General features: G+C 40.1%; 1 protein-coding gene across 6 annotated transcripts in view; it reads right to left on the reverse strand.

The window, feature by feature from the left end:
* ZNF536 (zinc finger protein 536) overlaps positions 1-18,194 on the reverse strand; it is a 323,660-nt gene that overhangs the window by 166,577 nt on the left and 138,889 nt on the right. For 5 of the 6 annotated variants that reach the window (XM_042876985.1, XM_042876987.1, XM_042876986.1 and 2 more), the window contains one exon: positions 649-2,820. In XM_042876985.1, the coding sequence (XP_042732919.1) occupies positions 649-2,818 (2,170 nt within the window). In that variant the 5' untranslated portion in view covers positions 2,819-2,820. Of the gene's footprint in view, positions 1-648; positions 2,821-7,888; positions 7,966-18,194 lie in introns of those variants that run through there. The other variant, XM_042876989.1, reaches the window with a different exon arrangement.

An 18,194-nucleotide genomic window follows, 5' to 3' on the forward strand; every position in this document is an offset into this window, starting at 1 on the left:
AATCAGATGCAAATTATGCAGAAGGTTTCATACGTGTTAAAATGCGCACATAAGTTAAAAGATTGTCAAAAAGTTAGTGCTTTGTATTTCCTGAATCTCCTCTTAATCAATCCGGTAGCCAGGTGCAAGCAAATATTTCAACTAAGCAAGTGATACGACTGTGGGAATCAGGAAAATCAGAGAAGTCAGCTAACACACTCCTCATTAGTCATACTTCTCTGACCAAGATCTGAAAGAAGGCATTTATCTTCCACCTTTTACGTGGTGGGAAGGGAAAGGTCTGCAAGAGAGACACCATGAACAGAAGAGGAAAACAAAAAGTCCTCCAAAATGTGGGGGAAGAGGCCCTTGCTGTGACATTCCCACTTGGTGCACGTACAGACCCTATATGCTGCTGCCGGTGGCATGGCTGAAACGGCAGCTGAAAGACTAGGAAACCTGCCCTTGGAGGGGTGAGAGGGTGAGCCAAGAATTAACCTCAAAGGCATTGAGGGAACCCAAACACAGATGTTCTGGCGTATAACACCGCGTCTCTGTGGACCATTAGAAAACGACCTAACCAGAGAATGCATAAACAACTTTGCTGCTGTGATTTCAAATAGAGCTACTACGTTTTCAGTGCAGAGAGGGAAGGAGAAGTCATCATACCTGAAGAGGAGGGCGAGGAAGGGTGTGGACTGTCCTCCTGGGCACTCCCCGTCTGTGAGAGACCCCCACCTACTCCGCTTTCTTCAGTAATGTTAGAGGAGCCTGGGGTCGTCGACCTGCTGACAGACTGCGACTCTTGATCGCTGCCAGATCCACGACGCTCATCAAGACTCCCTTGGATTATTTCATCTTCTCCTTTCCTGTCTCTTTTGTGGACCCTGGAGTGCACAACCACTTGGTGGTACGTTCTAAAAACCCTCCCGCAATCCGGGCATTCAGTTGGCTTTTCTTTCACGTTTCCATGACTTTGTAAGTTGTAATCGAGTCCCTGGTTCATACCATGTGACAAAAAATCTCTACTGCCTTCTAAAGGGTCTAGTTTGTTTGGCAAGTCTCTCTGATTGCCCATTTTAGTGCTGTGAACCAAATCAGCAGGCATTTTCTGCTTAGAGCCATCTGCTCCTACTAACACATACTCCCGCTTCTCCTTATCAAACATAACTCCAGCATTTGCCAAAGTGTCTTCATGGCTGCGCTGTATCTGCTGCTCTTTAGACAAAAAGCCATGTTCCATGGCCATTCCCCTTGCCATAAGCTGCCAGGCCTGATAGCTGTTTACTGGATCCATCTCCGCTGCTTTGGCGGCAGCTTGTAACCTTTCTATACAGCTGGATTTCAGAGGAGGCACCAGATTGAGACAGCCCAATAAAGAGTGTTTATCCCCTTCAGCAATACTGTGGCCAATGCCAGAAATGGGTGAAAGGAGCTTTCCCAAGACTTCCTTCTCTTTCATGGGCATGTCTCCTTTGTTATAGATTTGATTTTGTTCACTTAAGCTCGCTTTGTCAGGAGGAAGAAACCCACTCTGCAAACAGGACAGGTATCTTGAATACAAGTTTGCATGAGCTTCCTGGGACATACTGCTGATGGAGACAGGTACTTCGGGATCATTAGGAGATTTGTTCTTGACAGATAACTTATTCAGGTGAACTTTCATGTGATTTTTAAGGAACCAAGGCTCTTTGAATCGCCGCCCGCAGATCTGACAGCAGTGTTCAAAGGAATCCTTGTGCTTCCTCATGTGGCCTTTTAGGAACCAGGCTTGGCTGAACACTTGGCCACACACCTCGCAGCGGAACTCATTGGTGGACTGCTCCCCATTCCCATTGGAGCCCTGGCCCTGCGCTGACTCTGCGGTTATGTGAGCCTTCTCAACGTGGCTGATCAGCTCCTCTTCCTGTGAGGCAGCAAAGTCACACAGGGTGCACTTGTAAGGCTTGTGCAGGATCCTTATGTGCCTGTCCAGCTCTTCACGCTTTTTAAACTTGCCTTTGCAAAATGTGCATCTGAACCCAGCTGTCTGAGCAACAACTTCTTCCTGGACACTGACTGGCTTTGGAGAGGGAACAGGGTTTGAAATATCAGGTGTGTTGTGATTAGCTGGCACAGACAAGTTGCAATTTGTGAGAGGCATTGGCTGAGCATGCTGCTGTGCTTTCACATCAGGTCGTGGCTGCAAGAGGCTGCTCTTCATCTGCTTGTCCCGAAGAATCGCTCTCTCCTCCAGCTCATGTAAAAGTCTGTTTTCCTCTCGGACTCTTCCACGACCTTTACCGAGGTTGCCAAGCTTATGAGTACGCAGGTGTATCTTCAGGTTGCCTTTCTGAGCTGCTCTGTGATCACAGTATGGACACTTAAACGGTTTCTCTCCAGTATGAGTGCGCATGTGCAGCGACAGGATGCTGTTAAATCGAAAGCGCTTTCCACAGAGGGGACACGGGTACTTTCTGTTTTTCCTGGCATCATCCTCTATATCGCTCATCTGAGACATAATCCCTAGGTTTTGTCCATTTAAGAACTGCTGCAGATCCACACGCCCATTCAAACTGGTGTCAACCTCTCTGTTGAGCTGGTTTGCTAACAGGGCCATCTGACTGCTGATGGGTTGGTTTGCTATGGACATGTGGCTTTTGTCTTCTAGTGGTGCTGATGCCTTCTCTTCTGGATTCTGCCTGTTCTGGAGCTCCGGAAAAGCATGGCTGAGCTGGGAAGTGATCTGGTGCAGCTTCTGGCTCATTGAATACTGCCCATTGAGTATGGTGCTGTTGAGATGGGCGTCAGCTTCTGGCACAGCTGAAGAAACACCAAGGCACAAACTAGCTTCCTCCATCTCTGAAAATCAGAAGATATTTTAGATTCAGACTGTGAAAGAGTTACAAGCATTGAATCACTGACACACAATTCGCATTTTCTGTTTTACCTACTCATAATAATGCAAAGGAATTAGTGTAAAAACCATAAAAAGTGTGTTAAATGCAAACTATGCTATGCAATTGTGAACATGTATGTGCTTTCATCATTTTGTATGTTTACTGACAAACATTAATTACTATTTAAAATTATGCTATGATTTCAAAATCTAATTATTATGGAGGGGGTGAGGGCTTTTACCATCTCCCTTGTCTTTCTTCCTGTGAAATTGCACCTGTTTACGTTTCTAAATCTATACTGAAAGAAATGTTATGCATCTCTCCCATTTCCCTCAGAAAAGCCAGCAAAAAACCCACAACAACAACAAAAATAGAAATCCATTTGTAACTTTCAGTTCCATTAACCATATTCTATATATTACACATTCTACAATGAGAAAGATAGTTTTATGATTTGACAAAAAACGATGGTATGATATTTACTGGTGTACAATAAAACAAGATAATGTTTTGGGAAAAAATAAAGTAAAGGACAAGCTTTAGAACAATAAAAGGGATTTTGCTTTAGTCAACAAAAAGTGCAGTAATATCTCATTAAGCTGATTAGTATGCTGCTTAGAAACAGTACTAGGTGCTGTAACACATGATTATAATCATAAAAATCCTTCAGTGTTTGCAAGTAAGCATTAACGAGGTATATTAAATTTTAAGGAGACTGCGACTAGCAGCTTTGTAAACCTCTGAGATTAAGATTTAACCCTTCTGTTACAAAACATTGTTATTTTGTCATTTTGAAATTGAGCCCATCAAAAGGCACATAAATTATCTGCTGCCAAGTCTCTTAACTCATCATTGAGAACCTTCAGATTTCATTTCTTACGAAAACTTGCCAGATTATAGAGGAATATCTTTGTCCTTCGATGGGTAAAACATATGATTTAAGGCACTTTGATTTGTTTTAAAGAGCTCTCTTATGGAACTAGATAAAACCAATTAAAATCTGGGGAAGGTGTTGTGGAAAGCCTCAACAAGTTTAAGAATTTTAATAACTTTCCTAATACGCAGTAATGACTACAAATTGTACCCATACTATGTATACTGCAGAAAATTAGAATTCAAAGCTGTTTGTTAAACACAAGTGCTCAGTTCTGGTCTGCATAATTGTCCACAATAATCTTCTATCTTTGCCACTTCTCTACGCTACAAAGAAATAATGTATCTGTAAAATTCTATTTAAAATAAAAAGTTTTACATTAATAACTCTCAAAAAATATGAAGCTGTAAGGTTATATTGGAACATAATTAAGATCTGTGTTGTTCAGTGAAGTCATATGACACATTACTCACTAGTAAAATTACTGAAATCTATATGTTATTGAATAATTAATCTGGAAAACTTCTGTTGGGCTTTACCCAAAAGCACTTATTCACTCTGCCTTCCATGCTCCAGGTGGACACTGTTCCTCTCGCTGCTTCATAGTGGTCATTTGCTAGACAACTGGAGGCTCAAATCTGGCATATACCTTAAATGTATGTGATTGTGCCTATGGGAGCAGTCCAGTGGACTTCACAGGATGACTCCTGAAAGCAAAGTTCTACACATGCTTAAGTCTTTGCAGGATGAGGGCCTTAAACAAGCTTGGATGGTCTCCAAGAGAAGATCTATTTAGTTCTCAACAGGATGAATGAGGTCATGTGATCCAATGCAGATCTTGCAAGAAAAAAGGGGGAAAGAGACATTCACACGTGTATTCAGGATGAACATGACCCACAAAATTTTGATGACACGTAAGCAGATTTTTTGAAGATTTCAACACTTCACTTTCAGGTGTCGTGTCAGGACCCATCAATAATATTTATAAAATATTAATGAGATAGAGTATGTCAAAGTAAAAGGCTTATACACATAAGCTATAGAACTGCACTTAAGTTTGGCTTAAAGTGTCTGATTTTCAAAGATAGGGAAACGTGGTCAAGTCAGGAGTTCACTCAAGCCCACGTAGTAAATGAATAAAATTACTGGTTCTCATGCAAGTTTACTTTGTTTGGGTACATACAAACACACTCTTTTAACATTCTGCAAGCTTCCTTAACTTTTGAAACAAACCAAATTGCACATTCAAAAGGAGCTGTAGTGTGTAGGTCTACTACTGCCTGAAGTTGACTGACATTTCAAACTCTCTCTACTCAATTCCTTTAAATAAAAAATCTCCACCAACAACATTGAAATGCACTTTTTGTCTAGACTGCACGTACTGCAAGTGTTGCCTCTCTTTGCCAGTTAAACAAAACAGAATCATAGACTATCCTGAGTAGGAGATGACCCATAGAAACCATTGAGTTCAACTCCTGGATCCACAGGAGTTCACCCAGAATTCAATCCACTTTACATGTACAGACGCAGACATATACTGAAGAGGGGTTGGTAAAGTCTTTCTAGGTTGTCATTACCATTATTATGTAACAGCTTCAAAAATGCAGTCTAAATTTCATTTATTCACTTGACCTCAATGGGAACTGGTGCTTTTACATGCTTAGGAAGGTTTGGATAGTTAATTTCAGCATTTTATGCTCTATCAAAGTCTGGAAATGCTGACGGATCCCAGTGGAGATTATTAATTCTGATTTTTAACCCTAAGCATCAGTTCAAACCTATAAATATTTGGACTGAGGAGGGGAGTTGCGGTTGAGATTTTAGGCTATTTTATAGCTCTTCTTCAAATATAACTTTATTAAAGTATCAGCAGTAGTTACATTTTAAATAACATAACTTTTTCTAACATTTTCTTTCCCTTGCCTAGAAAACACACAGATACAATGTAGGATAATTTGGGAAAAAAAATTCATTTAAAAACTAGCGTTTTTAAATTAGCTCTGAGGAGTCTGACCAATATACGTTGATCTTTTGGCACTGGAAATTTTGCTCATTTTAGACTTAGCATGCAGAAAGGTCAGCAAAGCTGCTGTTTAATGAGAAATATCCTCCCCTAAGTGCCACACTCTGATCAGCCATTCAGTTACCAAGATCTAGTTATTGGCAATCGCAAAATGCTAGAGATCTTCACTCAAAATGTATTCACATCCTCATCTGCTTGATCTGCTTCTACTCCTGTCTCCTGCCTCTGACTCAGACCATCTCTTCTTTGTCCTATTTCTACCTGGTTTTGTTGCACAGTATAATTACGTAAAGTATTTCCATGTGAAATCTCTCCTCCCAGTGTTTCCCAGTTAGTGCCTCTGGGATCTATTCAGCTCTTGCATAAGTCAGGCTCTTGGTATTCTTCAGCCAATTTGCAGCAAAACCTACCAAAACCCCATTTCCTATCCATACACAAGACAGAAATAAACTCCTCTTCATCAATCATTCAATTATGAATTAGATAACCCAATTTAATTTGCCTAATTTCTCTAAAAAAAAATCCCTTCATTCTCTCCCTCTTTATCCACCATCCCTGCCTGTTTCTCTGACCAGACGGGCTACCCCAGATGGGACAAAGGGCCCCATGGAACCTCTAGCTGCTGCTCTCCTACTTCAGGCAGCTCAAGGTTCCCACCTCTGCTGTAGATTCTCTCCAGCTCCTCAACCTTGTGCCCAGGTTTCTTGCCTCCCCAGACCAAGACACCAAATTTGAGGAAAAAAAATAATCTGGAAACGTCAATTTGTAAGTGATATTGTGAAGTTTGACAGCACCTCCCACCTACCCATCCTATCCTGCAGATAGCCTAGATGCTATTTCCCCACATATTGCGGGGACCAGGAAAAGGTCATGACAGATGGAAAACTGGATTATGAACTACCATAAAAGCTGAAGCCCCGCAAAGCAGCCTGGCTCTAGCAATCTGTTTGGAATCATAACCACCCAAACCTTCAAGAAGCTCCAATACTACAACATAATCTTCACATCTGAACATTTTTGCCCAAAATGATTTTATTTTCCCTCAATTTTTTGCTCAAAGCTCACAATTACCCAAATGGACAAATAATGTCTATTCAGTTTATTCACAATACATTTGTGCCTGCGATAAAGTGTTATTTCCACTGAAAACCTGGAAAGTATCTGAATACTTGTAATTTCCCCATTCCTCTACTTGGCAAAATAAAATAAAATAAAAATAAAGGAGGAGAAGCTAAGGATCACTTAGAGGTATTTCTTGAATGCTGAAGTTTCTAGCCTTCTGCTTTTAAATATATAGTCTACTACACTCTTCCTGATTCTGATGTCCCTTAAAAGGAAAACACAGAACGTTCTGTCGTCTCCTACGAACAGAAGCAGGATGTTCTCTGCAGTTAATATACGCTTACAAACTCAACTACAAATCAAATTTGAGATCGTTAAGAAATTCAAAATAAGTTGAAATTTATATGGTCTATTTTTGACCTTTATTTATCTGCAGTGTTTTGTAAGAACACATTCCCCCAAGACCGCGCACGCTGGTATCAGTTGTTCGCGGGTGGCCTTCCTAACCCAAACAAGCCCTTTGCTCCAGCAGCAGCAGGAACAAGTCTGCAACAAGAAGCTGACGAGCAATCAGAGGACAGCCTTTCTCTGTGCAGGGTGTGCAGTTCCCTATTTCTATGACGAGGGTCCTCAGCTGATGAAATTCACAACTGGATGCATACATTATGAAAATGCTCTCATCTCCTGCATTAAGGTACAGTGAGACATTTGTGTCCCTTTGATGACGCTAATAGTTATTTTGATTTGACTCACATTTTTGCCCTCAAGACTACTTTCTGCGAGATCAATAACGAAAGTTCTGACTTCAGCCATTTCAATGGAACACACGGATTTTATTTAACTATTTCAAATGGATTACTGGAATTTTAAACCAGTTATGACATCAGAAATGCCTGTCATTACAACTACATTAATGTAATGTGAAAAGCTTGGCTTCCTTTTGCTGGAAACACAAAAAATCAGGTGGCAAGTAGAATAAAAAACAGTTGAAATATAAATATATGCCTACAAACACATGTAAACATATGCATGCACATATCTGTGCGCCTGCACATATATGCATCCACACACCTGTTATCTTTGTAAACAGATGGACCACATTCAGCTCTCATTTACACCTGTTCGTTCCTACTGGACACACACTAAAGCATCTCCCTCTTCGCTGCTGTAGAGAAAACAGTCATTTCAAAAACACTGTCGTGCTGTTATTATGGCTTAGATTAGGTTAGTTAAAAGATTTACAGTTCAGTAAGCAAAGTAATGCTTTACAAGCTCACGTGTTTAGACGACAAGCTCGCTCTGGCCCCGATCCTCCAAGCAGTTAGTTACACATACTGTTACTTATGCTCTCAGAATACAGACCTGGCATTTATCTTTCCAGCTAGAAAAGTGTACATATCTATACTATCTCGTGGTCCACTAACAAATTCTGAATACTACAATACAGATAATTTCAGTTCATAGCAACTCAGAAAGACGCATCATGGAGAAACTTCAGAATATATACTGTATTTTTATAAAATATCATTCTTATTGTTGTAGCAGAAACTGTGTAACTAAGGCTGTTATAAGCATAATACACTCCTGTTAAGAAATACAGAACACCAGACTACTGAACCCTTTCAGGGTCATTAAACAGCTGTAAACATTATTACAAAAATAAACCAGAGATTTCATGCTTACATTTTAGCCCAGAGCTTGGTGTGCTGAGCAAGTACATTTTTTTCATCTCTTACAATCAACGCTGGTGACATTTGGGCATCCAAACAAATTACATCACAAATATTACTGAGGTGGGTAGGATACTGAGTGGTTTATTTGCCAGATGATTAATATATAAACAGAAGAGCAGCACAGATGACCTACTCTTCTTTGACTGATTTGCAGGCAATACTAAGAGACGCAGATGTAAATAGTTAAATTTTAACAAAAACGTGTGCATGGAAAGGAAGGAGAGAGATCAGCTGTATTTAATACCACTAGGACAGCATTACTCAAACTGATAAAATGGAATAAACATTAGGCCAGATTCTATTCTCATTTCTACTTAAGTAAAATAGAGTAACTCCAATGAACTCAATGCGGTCTTCACTTTTTTAATTATTATTCTTTTTGGTTGGTTAAGTTGGAGTCCTGCTCCTTGGGTTATCACGTAATTTTATCAGAGAAATACACAGTTTCTGGAGTGTTGCAGAATGCCTGAAGAGAAAAGAAAAGTAGCCTACAGGTAGTAAGTCCTACGTATTTGTGTTTATTTAGCTATTATTACAGCTAACCTGGTAATCAGTTACTTCTATTAATCCCACTACCACACTTAGGTTTTGTTGCTATTGCAAAGCATATATGAAGCTTCTAAGAATTAAAATAAAACCTGGGGTGAGCCCAGGTTGGGCAGGATCTGCACAAAGCCTGAAGCCAACCTGACCCGATGGGGCTGCACCCACTGTCCTGGTGTCTGAGCTGGAAGCGGGCGGCTGAGCAGCCACCTGCCAGCACCCATCTCACAGCCACACTGCCAGGGAGGCAGCAGGACAGCACCCAACACAACTGAAGCTGCTTTGTAGCGCTGATATCTCAAGAAGCTGCTTATTGATTTCAAAACAAAGTACTCCTTTAGCAACAATGGAACCGACTCATTCCACAACAGTTTTTATGTTTTAAAGGAGGGTTAGCACAGGGATTTCCACGTTTCAAAAGTCATTAACAGACAGCAAATTGTTTACTGAGGCTGTACTGCTTGCAGTTCAAGCTGAAGAGGACAGCTGCTTTCTAAAATACCTGTTACGTCTGTAAGTTACTTTCTAGCTAGCACAGCGTTTCGGACCGATAACTGATCAGTAGAAGATGAATCACCAGAGCAGTCTTTAGCTGGTAGCACCCATGGAGTGGAGGACTGTGAACTGCTTGTGATCACAATCTAGGAAGGCTAGCAGAGAGGAGAGAAGAGGTCATTTATAAATCTCACTCACAGATTAGAATAGAAAGATTAGAAGAATGCAGACAAGCTGTTTGATTTATTGCTACTTTGCATGTGACTTAGCAAAATCTGTTTTCCTTCTTATTTATTCTATTTCACTTGCATATACTTAAGAAGTCAGATGCGAAGAAGAGAAAGATAAATAATTGGTACTGAAAGTTCAGTAGCTTAAAAAAAAGCCTTGCTTTTTTCAAGCATTGGTCGCATCTGGGATCATTATTTTTTAGCTTATAAGCATTGATTCTTTTTATTTTTCCTAGTGTTTTCCTGATGACAACAGTAAAGATAATACCTAAATTCAAATGGAAGCCTGATTTGAGGAATGCTTCATTAAACTAAAGCCTCTGTTATTTTAGAAACAGCATTTTTAAAAGTAAATTTGTTATTTTCATGTAATTTGGAATGTATACAACTGATTAAGCTCTCTCCAATTTGATCAATCTCCTGTAGCTCCTATCTGATCACTCACTTTAATTAATCTAGCTGGCATCTACCTTAGATTGAAGAAACTTTAAAATTAAGCTTTTAACGATCCACTCTACTATCACACGGTACAAATAAAATAATAAAATGCCTGGAAGCCTTTGCAAAGCATATTTATTATTTCAATTTTTGTCATTTTTACGGTATGAAATGAATTCTGAATCTTCCGTTCTCATCTGAGGATGTTGTGCCAAACTGGAAATCTGTTATTCTCTAGCTCATTATATAATATTAAAATATCCATAACACTGACCCTATTAATCCTGCATTCCTCACACAGGCAAGCTTCAATAAAAGGCCGTGCGTTTCAGCTGGGGGAGGGCAGGAGGATCAGGCCCTCTGTGCTGATTACTGAGAGATGAAGAAAGAAGAGTTAAGACCACAGAACTCGAATCATAGTTTGAAACAATTTAAATCCAAAACTGTAATGCGGGTAGATGATTTTATTTTCATTTCACAAAGGCTTAGGCTTAGATTTTGCGCATAACTAAATATAATGTCAAATGCACATATGTCCCAAAGATCAAAGTATGATTGATTGTGAAATATTCACATGCGATAGCCCATGAGATTTTGTTCACAAGGGCACCTGTCAGAAGCATAAGCTTGGGTACAAATCATCAAATAAGTATGTAAAATCGTTACTAAAATCCAGGCATGCAATCAGATAGTCAGTTGTCTGAAACTACTGGCCTGGAGCCAGCACAGTGGCTCAACAGCCTAATGCTTTGGTCTCTGCGGATCCTCGGGGCCCCAGTTCAGTTCCTCCTACTACTGGTCGGGTCATCTGCCTGTACCTAGTGTTGACTTTTCTGGCATTTAATGCTAGGAGTAACGGAAAAAAACGCGAGTCCATAAGTTCCCCCTGACCTGAGCCACAGAAACATCTGCTGGTTGAGTCATGAGCTGCTTGTTGGCCAAGTTTAACAGCAACCGATCCTGTTGCGGATCAGCTCTCTCAGCAGTAGGTGTCACTGCAATAAATAGATGGATTTCAAGGGACAAAGACATACATTCCTAATGAAAATGCAGAAACAGGCTACTGCTGAATAGCAAGAGTTTCAACAAGAAGCATATCGTCCAATTAGACTCTATGTAAAAGAAAGGAAATCTGGTTTGGGGAGAAATGAAATTGTACAAGTGGGACTGCCAACAACAACAACAAAGTAATTCTGCCCTTTAGTCCTATGTCATAGGGATCCTTTAACTCACATTAATCACCTCCCTGCAATCCCAGGTCTATTAGGTAAAGACTGTTGCAGTTAAAGCATTAAAAAAAAAAAAAAAAAGCTCTCTAACAAATTAAGTAATTTTCTCTAGTGGAATAAAAGACCTAGTTACATGGAAAGACACTGTACACTCAACTGTAGTTTTAGGACTTAAAAGACCAAAAGGTTAGCCTATTTTCTGTCAAAGTAAAGAGCCCGTATCCAACCCTATCTATGTACAGAACAAGATAGCTTTGGGGAGGAGGGCAAAGGATGTCTCAAGTATAGAATTAATTGAGAGAACATTTTAAAAAGCTTTAACCAATCCATGTTTGAATCAGAAATATGTGGCATTCCAAATAATATCCCAGAGATGTCAGCCAAGTCCACACCATATTTGGTTTCATTATCACAAAATGGTTTGCAGGACAATTAAGGATGCTCCAAAGTGCATTCTATTGAGTTAGTGGACAAAACAAAGCATCACTGAACACATGGCCTACCTCTGGTGACGTCAACGCAAAGTACATGCCTAAGAAAATGTTTAATGTTCGTCAGAAGTACAAAAGGAAGAGGAAGGATGAATACTCTAGCTTTACATAACCTTTTAGACATGAACGGGATCATATCTGACAATGTATATATTCTCAAAACTCATATATGATACATCTGCACTTATTTTACCTCCAGAGGCACTGAGCTGGCAACAAAAGAGAAGAAAGAATAAGAGGATAACAAAAAAGATAAATTTCTTCTTTTTTTTTTTTTTTTTATAAGACAAACCAACATGAAAAAAATCTCTCCTATTCCATCATTAAATACAGAGAAAGTAAAAAGAGCTACAGTGCACATCTGGGAAGAGTTTTGCAGCAGTACGACACTGCCCCAAACAGTAACTGACACCATACTCTGTAATGCTCCAAACATCATGGGCTCATCTGAGCATGCTGTGAGCAACACAGTGTGAGGAAGGGAAGATACCTTCTATACGTTCCTTTGCTGAACGCAGAAACAGTCAACAGCTTAACATGGTGTAAATACAAACACTTGAAAAATCAGAAGTCATTTGCCAATACCAGTGCACCCAGCTGGCTCCCCGGGCCAGGAAGGGACCAGCTTTCAGCACCACTGAAATGAGCATTCCTAACTGATCTCACTTAGGAAAAGATCACCATGTATCTTGACTTAAATATATGGCACATTCTTTACAGAGCAGCCAGGGACAGCATGCAGAACTTTTGACTGCCATTGCTAAGTCCAGTATACCAGATAGCTTTCTTTTATCAAAAGTAGTCGAGTGATGAAAAGACTGTCGTTTTTAACTCATGACAAATTTGTCAGCATAATTTTTTTGTTGTTGTTAAAATATCGTGTAGGGTTACTTTTGTAGCTAATGACTGAGATTCTCAGCTGTTAATCCCTTCTACCTCTACTTTCTGCCTTCTACCCTTTCTTCCCTCATTCCAATTGATTTATTTTCCTTCTCCCTGTAACACCTGGACAATGTTGCAAAAAAAAAAAAAAAAAAGGTGTAACTTAGAGGGCCAACAGTCATTCTTACATAAAGGTGATTTTAATTAGCTATTGTTAATACTAATTTCCAGGAAAATGAAAATTTTGAAAAAACCTCAGTTTAGTGGGGTGAAAGATAAAAGTGAAAAAGGTGAAGATGCTGGGAGGCAGGGGGAAGAATGAAAAAGAAAGTGAACGTTACTTGGATGCTTTGTGCTCTCCGGAAAAAGCAGAAAGAGCAAACTCCTTGCAGAATCAAGTGGAACAAAATAGATGAGGAAACTCAATACAAGCGTAGAGTAAGGACAGAAAAAATATACATTACCAATCAAGAAAAATAAAACATCATAAGTACAAATGTCATTTATCCTTCAGTGGCCTGGTCTGTGCACGCTTTCCCTGATATATGATGACTGCTGCTATTTAACTTTACTGATCACTGGCCTGGGCAGAAGCACAGGTTTGGTAACTCAGGAAGCCATCTAGCACCTTGCAGGATGCTTTCACACCAAGATGTGGTTTAGACTTGAAGGGTACGGCTAGCAGTCACTGAGCACCACAACAACACATCAGCCTGATTCTGTAACTTGTATCTAAACCAAGGTCAGGAAATATGCACAAAGCAAGCTGTTCTTCAGAATGTAATTTCAGAGAACGGAAAAAGTAGTTCCAATATCAGTTCTTCTAATAATTCTAGTTTTTTTATTGTTTTTTTCTGATGACTTCTTGAGCAGAAAAACAGTCCCAAACAGGACAACCTATACAAAAAGCAATTGAGCTGGAGATATATCCCTGCATTTTCCTTGCTGCTCTTTAAATTCTCTCTACCTATCTATGACAGATTGTTCTGCAGCACAATAATGCTGCCTCTTTCCCCAAACAATGGTGCAAAACAGTTGTAATTGTTCCATGGTTAAGCCAAGGAAGTGTAAATCTGATGACAGATAAGCGACCACAAAAAAGGGTTGCATCTTCACAGTACTGTTCAAGCCAGTGAGGTATGAGCAGATACACGAACAGGGAATTTCCTCCCACCATTGTGCTGCAAGATCAAGTACAGGAACAGTGCGGTCACGCAGTGCTAGTATCAAAGGAAGCAGAGATGCAAGCACCGATTGCGGTAAGATGGTACGTATGCTTCAATGCAACAGCAGCATGACCTTAGGATCCCAGCAAGCTTAGCCCTGAGCATGCTTTGGGCACCCCTGTTTTATCTGGGCACAATCATTTTGATCATTAATAAAAAGGGCACTGGAAACTTGGCAGACACAGAGCAGAAAGATGAATACGGGGGAGGAGGAATGTTATAAAAATACAATAACATATTTCAATGCTATCTGCAGGACAAAAATCCTTTAAATAATTTTGATGTTAATTGCCATGTTGTGAGCCCACGACTAGGAAGACAACCTATCACAGCCGATAGGTGAGTGGCAACCAAGCTGACAAAGGAAGTCTGATAAATGCAATCACAGCATGACAGACACTGGCAAGTTCAATTACGGTTGCAAAGTCAGCTGGGAGATGGTCTCTGCTGGCTGTGATATATCCTTAACAGGCTGTGCTGGCCTGGTGCAGCCCTGAGCAAGCTCCTTCCCATGACTGACAGCAGCCCCAGGATTTGGGACTGAGCACCAGCAGCCCCAGCGCTGAGAACATTCAGGAGTTCCCACACACAATATCGGCACTGCTTCAGCTGCCTGAACAGAAATTTGTTTTCCTGCTGCACTTACTGCCTGTGCTGTGCACCTCTACTTATAAATACATTGATGCTACATCTGATTTTTTTACTCTCTTACTTTCTGTTTCAGAATAGACCAGCTATTCTTATTTGATATGAGAAACTGTGAGGGGGACATACAGCAAACAAGGCTTCTCACACTTCAACTGCAAAATTACTTCAGAATTCGAGCCATATTTAATCAAAATTTCAGGCTTCCTTCTTTCTTTTTAAATTACTATTTTAAGTAACATTATTATCATTTTAAAGTAGCAAAAATGAAGTCCTTGCTCAGCTTTTCGTTGTTGACTTTTATTTTCCTAGTGACATTTTTTTACGAAAAAAAAAAAAAAAAGAAAGAAACCACTCTTTCTAAAGGACTTCTTTGTTCTCTTCCCAGATTTTCCAAAAATATTCTAAAAGGACAATGGTACAAAAATTTTACTCTAAAAAATGTAAGTACTTTGAATGAGCAGAGTTATTCAGTTATATCTCTCGCTTATGAAATCCCCGTATCGTGTATCCTTTATCCAACAGCAGCCTCTTTTAGCTTCAATCACAAGGGCTAACAATATGTTATTGATATGATTTCAGGAAGCTGTCAGCAGGCAGCTTAACTTTCAGCTCCTCAGCTGTGGCGGTGCACGCACAAAACGTACCTGTGCATCTCCTGCATGAAAGCTGGCAGCGATGGGAACATTCCTGTCAGCTGTCGTGGCACAACAAAGAGAAACATAAACAGCTCTTCTTCTCGCCAAACGCAGCCTCACGCTCGTTACACAACGAGCTCACCGCTGGACTCACTGGGAATTCTAACTGGAATCTGAAAAGTGCATCAGCACTCCGAGATGCAGCGCAAGGCTCCCTGCAGGTGGAGGGCTCCCCAGGAGCGGAGGGCAGGTAACCAAAGCCATGGCCACAGGCCTTGTGCCCTACCCCTGTCCCACCTCCCACCCAGAACTCAGCCTCCTGCAGCAGCTGGGAACGGGTTCAGACTTACACCTATTCCCTCTCCTTGATCAACAGGCAGATGACTGAGGAGGACAGCTAGCTGGGCCACCACCCCGACAAGAAACCAAGCAGTTCAATGGTGCCCGAGGTTCGGGCTGTGCTGCAGGCCCAGTCAGGGGGCTGACTCCCATCGTATGGGGACCGTGAGGACTTGCCATGCCCCTGTACGGCCGGCCCTGAATGCCCACCAGAGAGAACGGCTGCAATCAGAAATGGGAAAGAAATGGGGCTCTTCTGCACAGACATAAAACATCATCTCCAACCGCTTCTGGAAAAATAAAGTTAGCCCATAAGTAAATAAATAGAGCCCAGTCAGATTTTTGTTTTATCAACTATCGTACCTTTGAGAGCTAAAGAATAATGACAAATGTCAGAAGCAAGAAGCTACAAGTGCCACTCTTCCCCACTTTAAAAAGTCAGCGGTGTTTTTAAAACTACTTTTCACATCGGTTTACAAGCTTTAATAATAAAAGAGTGTGTTGTACTATTAGATGTTGGTCATTTTTTTTTGTCTGATGAAGAAAAATAACAGGCTGCTGCAGGAGCTAGCACAGTTGGCTTTTCTTTTCAAATGATCAGAGAAAGTACCATACTTTAAGGATGCGCCTTACTTGCTCTTAAAAAGGGTAAAACGAAATATTCTTCCAGCTATTCTAAGCCTGCCATATATGTATTATGCTGTTACAGATTTCAAAAGGTTAGCTTCAATGAACCTGACATCAGTATAACCCAAAATAACCCATTCAAGAGAAAAGTAAGAAATAATTGCTGTTTTCTCTTTTTTTTTTCCTCAGCTATATTGCTATAATGATTTTGCATAACAGATTGAACAAAGTGCTGTTGTGACAGGTGGTAGAATTCAGCTAGTAAGCACAGAGACAGGGTTCAATTTAGTTTGTGAATCCTTTAATTGTTGTGCAGCTAATTAAAGAAGGTTCTTTACACTCGCAAGTGTTTACCGTTGCTAGTATGCATACATGAAAAATTAAATTGTGCCTTCAAGGGCTGAGAACTATAGAAAAATCATAGCTGATTCTGCAACATGCTTACCAGCTCAAAATAGCTGCTTTTCACAATTGGAATTTGTAAAACTTTTTGCTAAGCAAATATAGAGCTAATTAGAAGTGTTCGTTGGACCAATTAACATTTAAATAAATAAGCCATATTGCACATTTCACAGTCTTTATTTAATGATGCTTCTTAACTCTTTGGAAAGATTCCTTTAAGTACAAATAAGTTGTCATAAAAATGAAAGACAAAAATAACACCATAACAGTATATTCTATGCTTTTTTCTTTTTGCCTTGAAGTCTTTTCTAAAACTCTATACCTGTTACGGGGGAAGGGGGGAATACACAAATCTGGTTCCTTCTTTCATCTTGTCAAGTTACCTCTCCACCTCTTTGAATACAAATAGAAAAACATATTTGATTACTATTTAAAGTGTTGTGATAGCTCTGTTTGTTTTGCCCCATGGAACAGAATCTGTTTTAGAAAAAAAAAATATGTTACTTTTATGTCATAAAATGGCCATTCCAGCCAAAAACGAGGGAGTTCTCAGAAGAGATTGCACTTAGAGTAACAAAAAGAGCAGTTTGAAAGTTGGAAATGCAAACAGGGAAAGGGAAAATCTGTCTCATTTTAGCATTCCCATACCAAACCACTGCTGTTGTTATACCTTACCCCGGGCTGCAATTGCCCGTCTCTTTGGGGTCAAGTGATATTTTGCTTTCACAACAACTGTCTTTTAACTTAACAGTCCCTTTCAATCAATAAAACCCTTCAGTTTGCGTTGAACATACATTTTCTCTCTCTCTTCCAAGCTCCAAACCTCTACCTAGCACAAAGGTTACATTAAAAACAGAGGGAAAGCTTCTTGTTACTTTTTTTTCCAAGATGCATTATATTACCTTGTAATCAGGCTAAGAGCTAACATGGAAGGACTCATTGTTGACCTTGGCTTTCAGCACAGAAAACAAAATTAACAAGAACCAATTAACATTTAAATAAATAAGGAAGATTAACAAAGAATACTCTGCATACCAAAAGGCTAAAATAAACCAAAAGAAAGAGTCCAGCATCTCCCTCAATCAGCATGAATGAAATTCTCTGAAACGACGCGAGACTGCTGGTGCATGTAAGTACAGGCTGCTCTTCCCAGAGTGGCAAGGCCTGCTGAACACCAGAATGTGACAACAGGCAATGCTCTCGCATTGGCAAGCCCTTGGGAAAACGTGCAGAGACCCTACAGCCTCTCCATGATGAGGAGGAAGGATGCTGCCCAGATTTATCGCCTTCACTCTGCCCCTTACACATGAGGATCTTAGTGCTTGTGATGGCATTCATCTGCTGTCCACTGAGAAGCACATGGATTTGAATTCATTGCTGATAAGCAAGAGGTCAAAACTGAACACCTAATTCACATATTAATTATCAATGTATGCCAGCTTTGAGTAAAGCTTTCATA

Source organism: Lagopus leucura, unplaced genomic scaffold (assembly GCF_019238085.1).
Source record: "Lagopus leucura isolate 7727_CA_CO unplaced genomic scaffold, USGS_WTPT01 Super-Scaffold_100017, whole genome shotgun sequence".
Taxonomy (NCBI): Eukaryota; Metazoa; Chordata; class Aves; order Galliformes; family Phasianidae; genus Lagopus; species Lagopus leucura.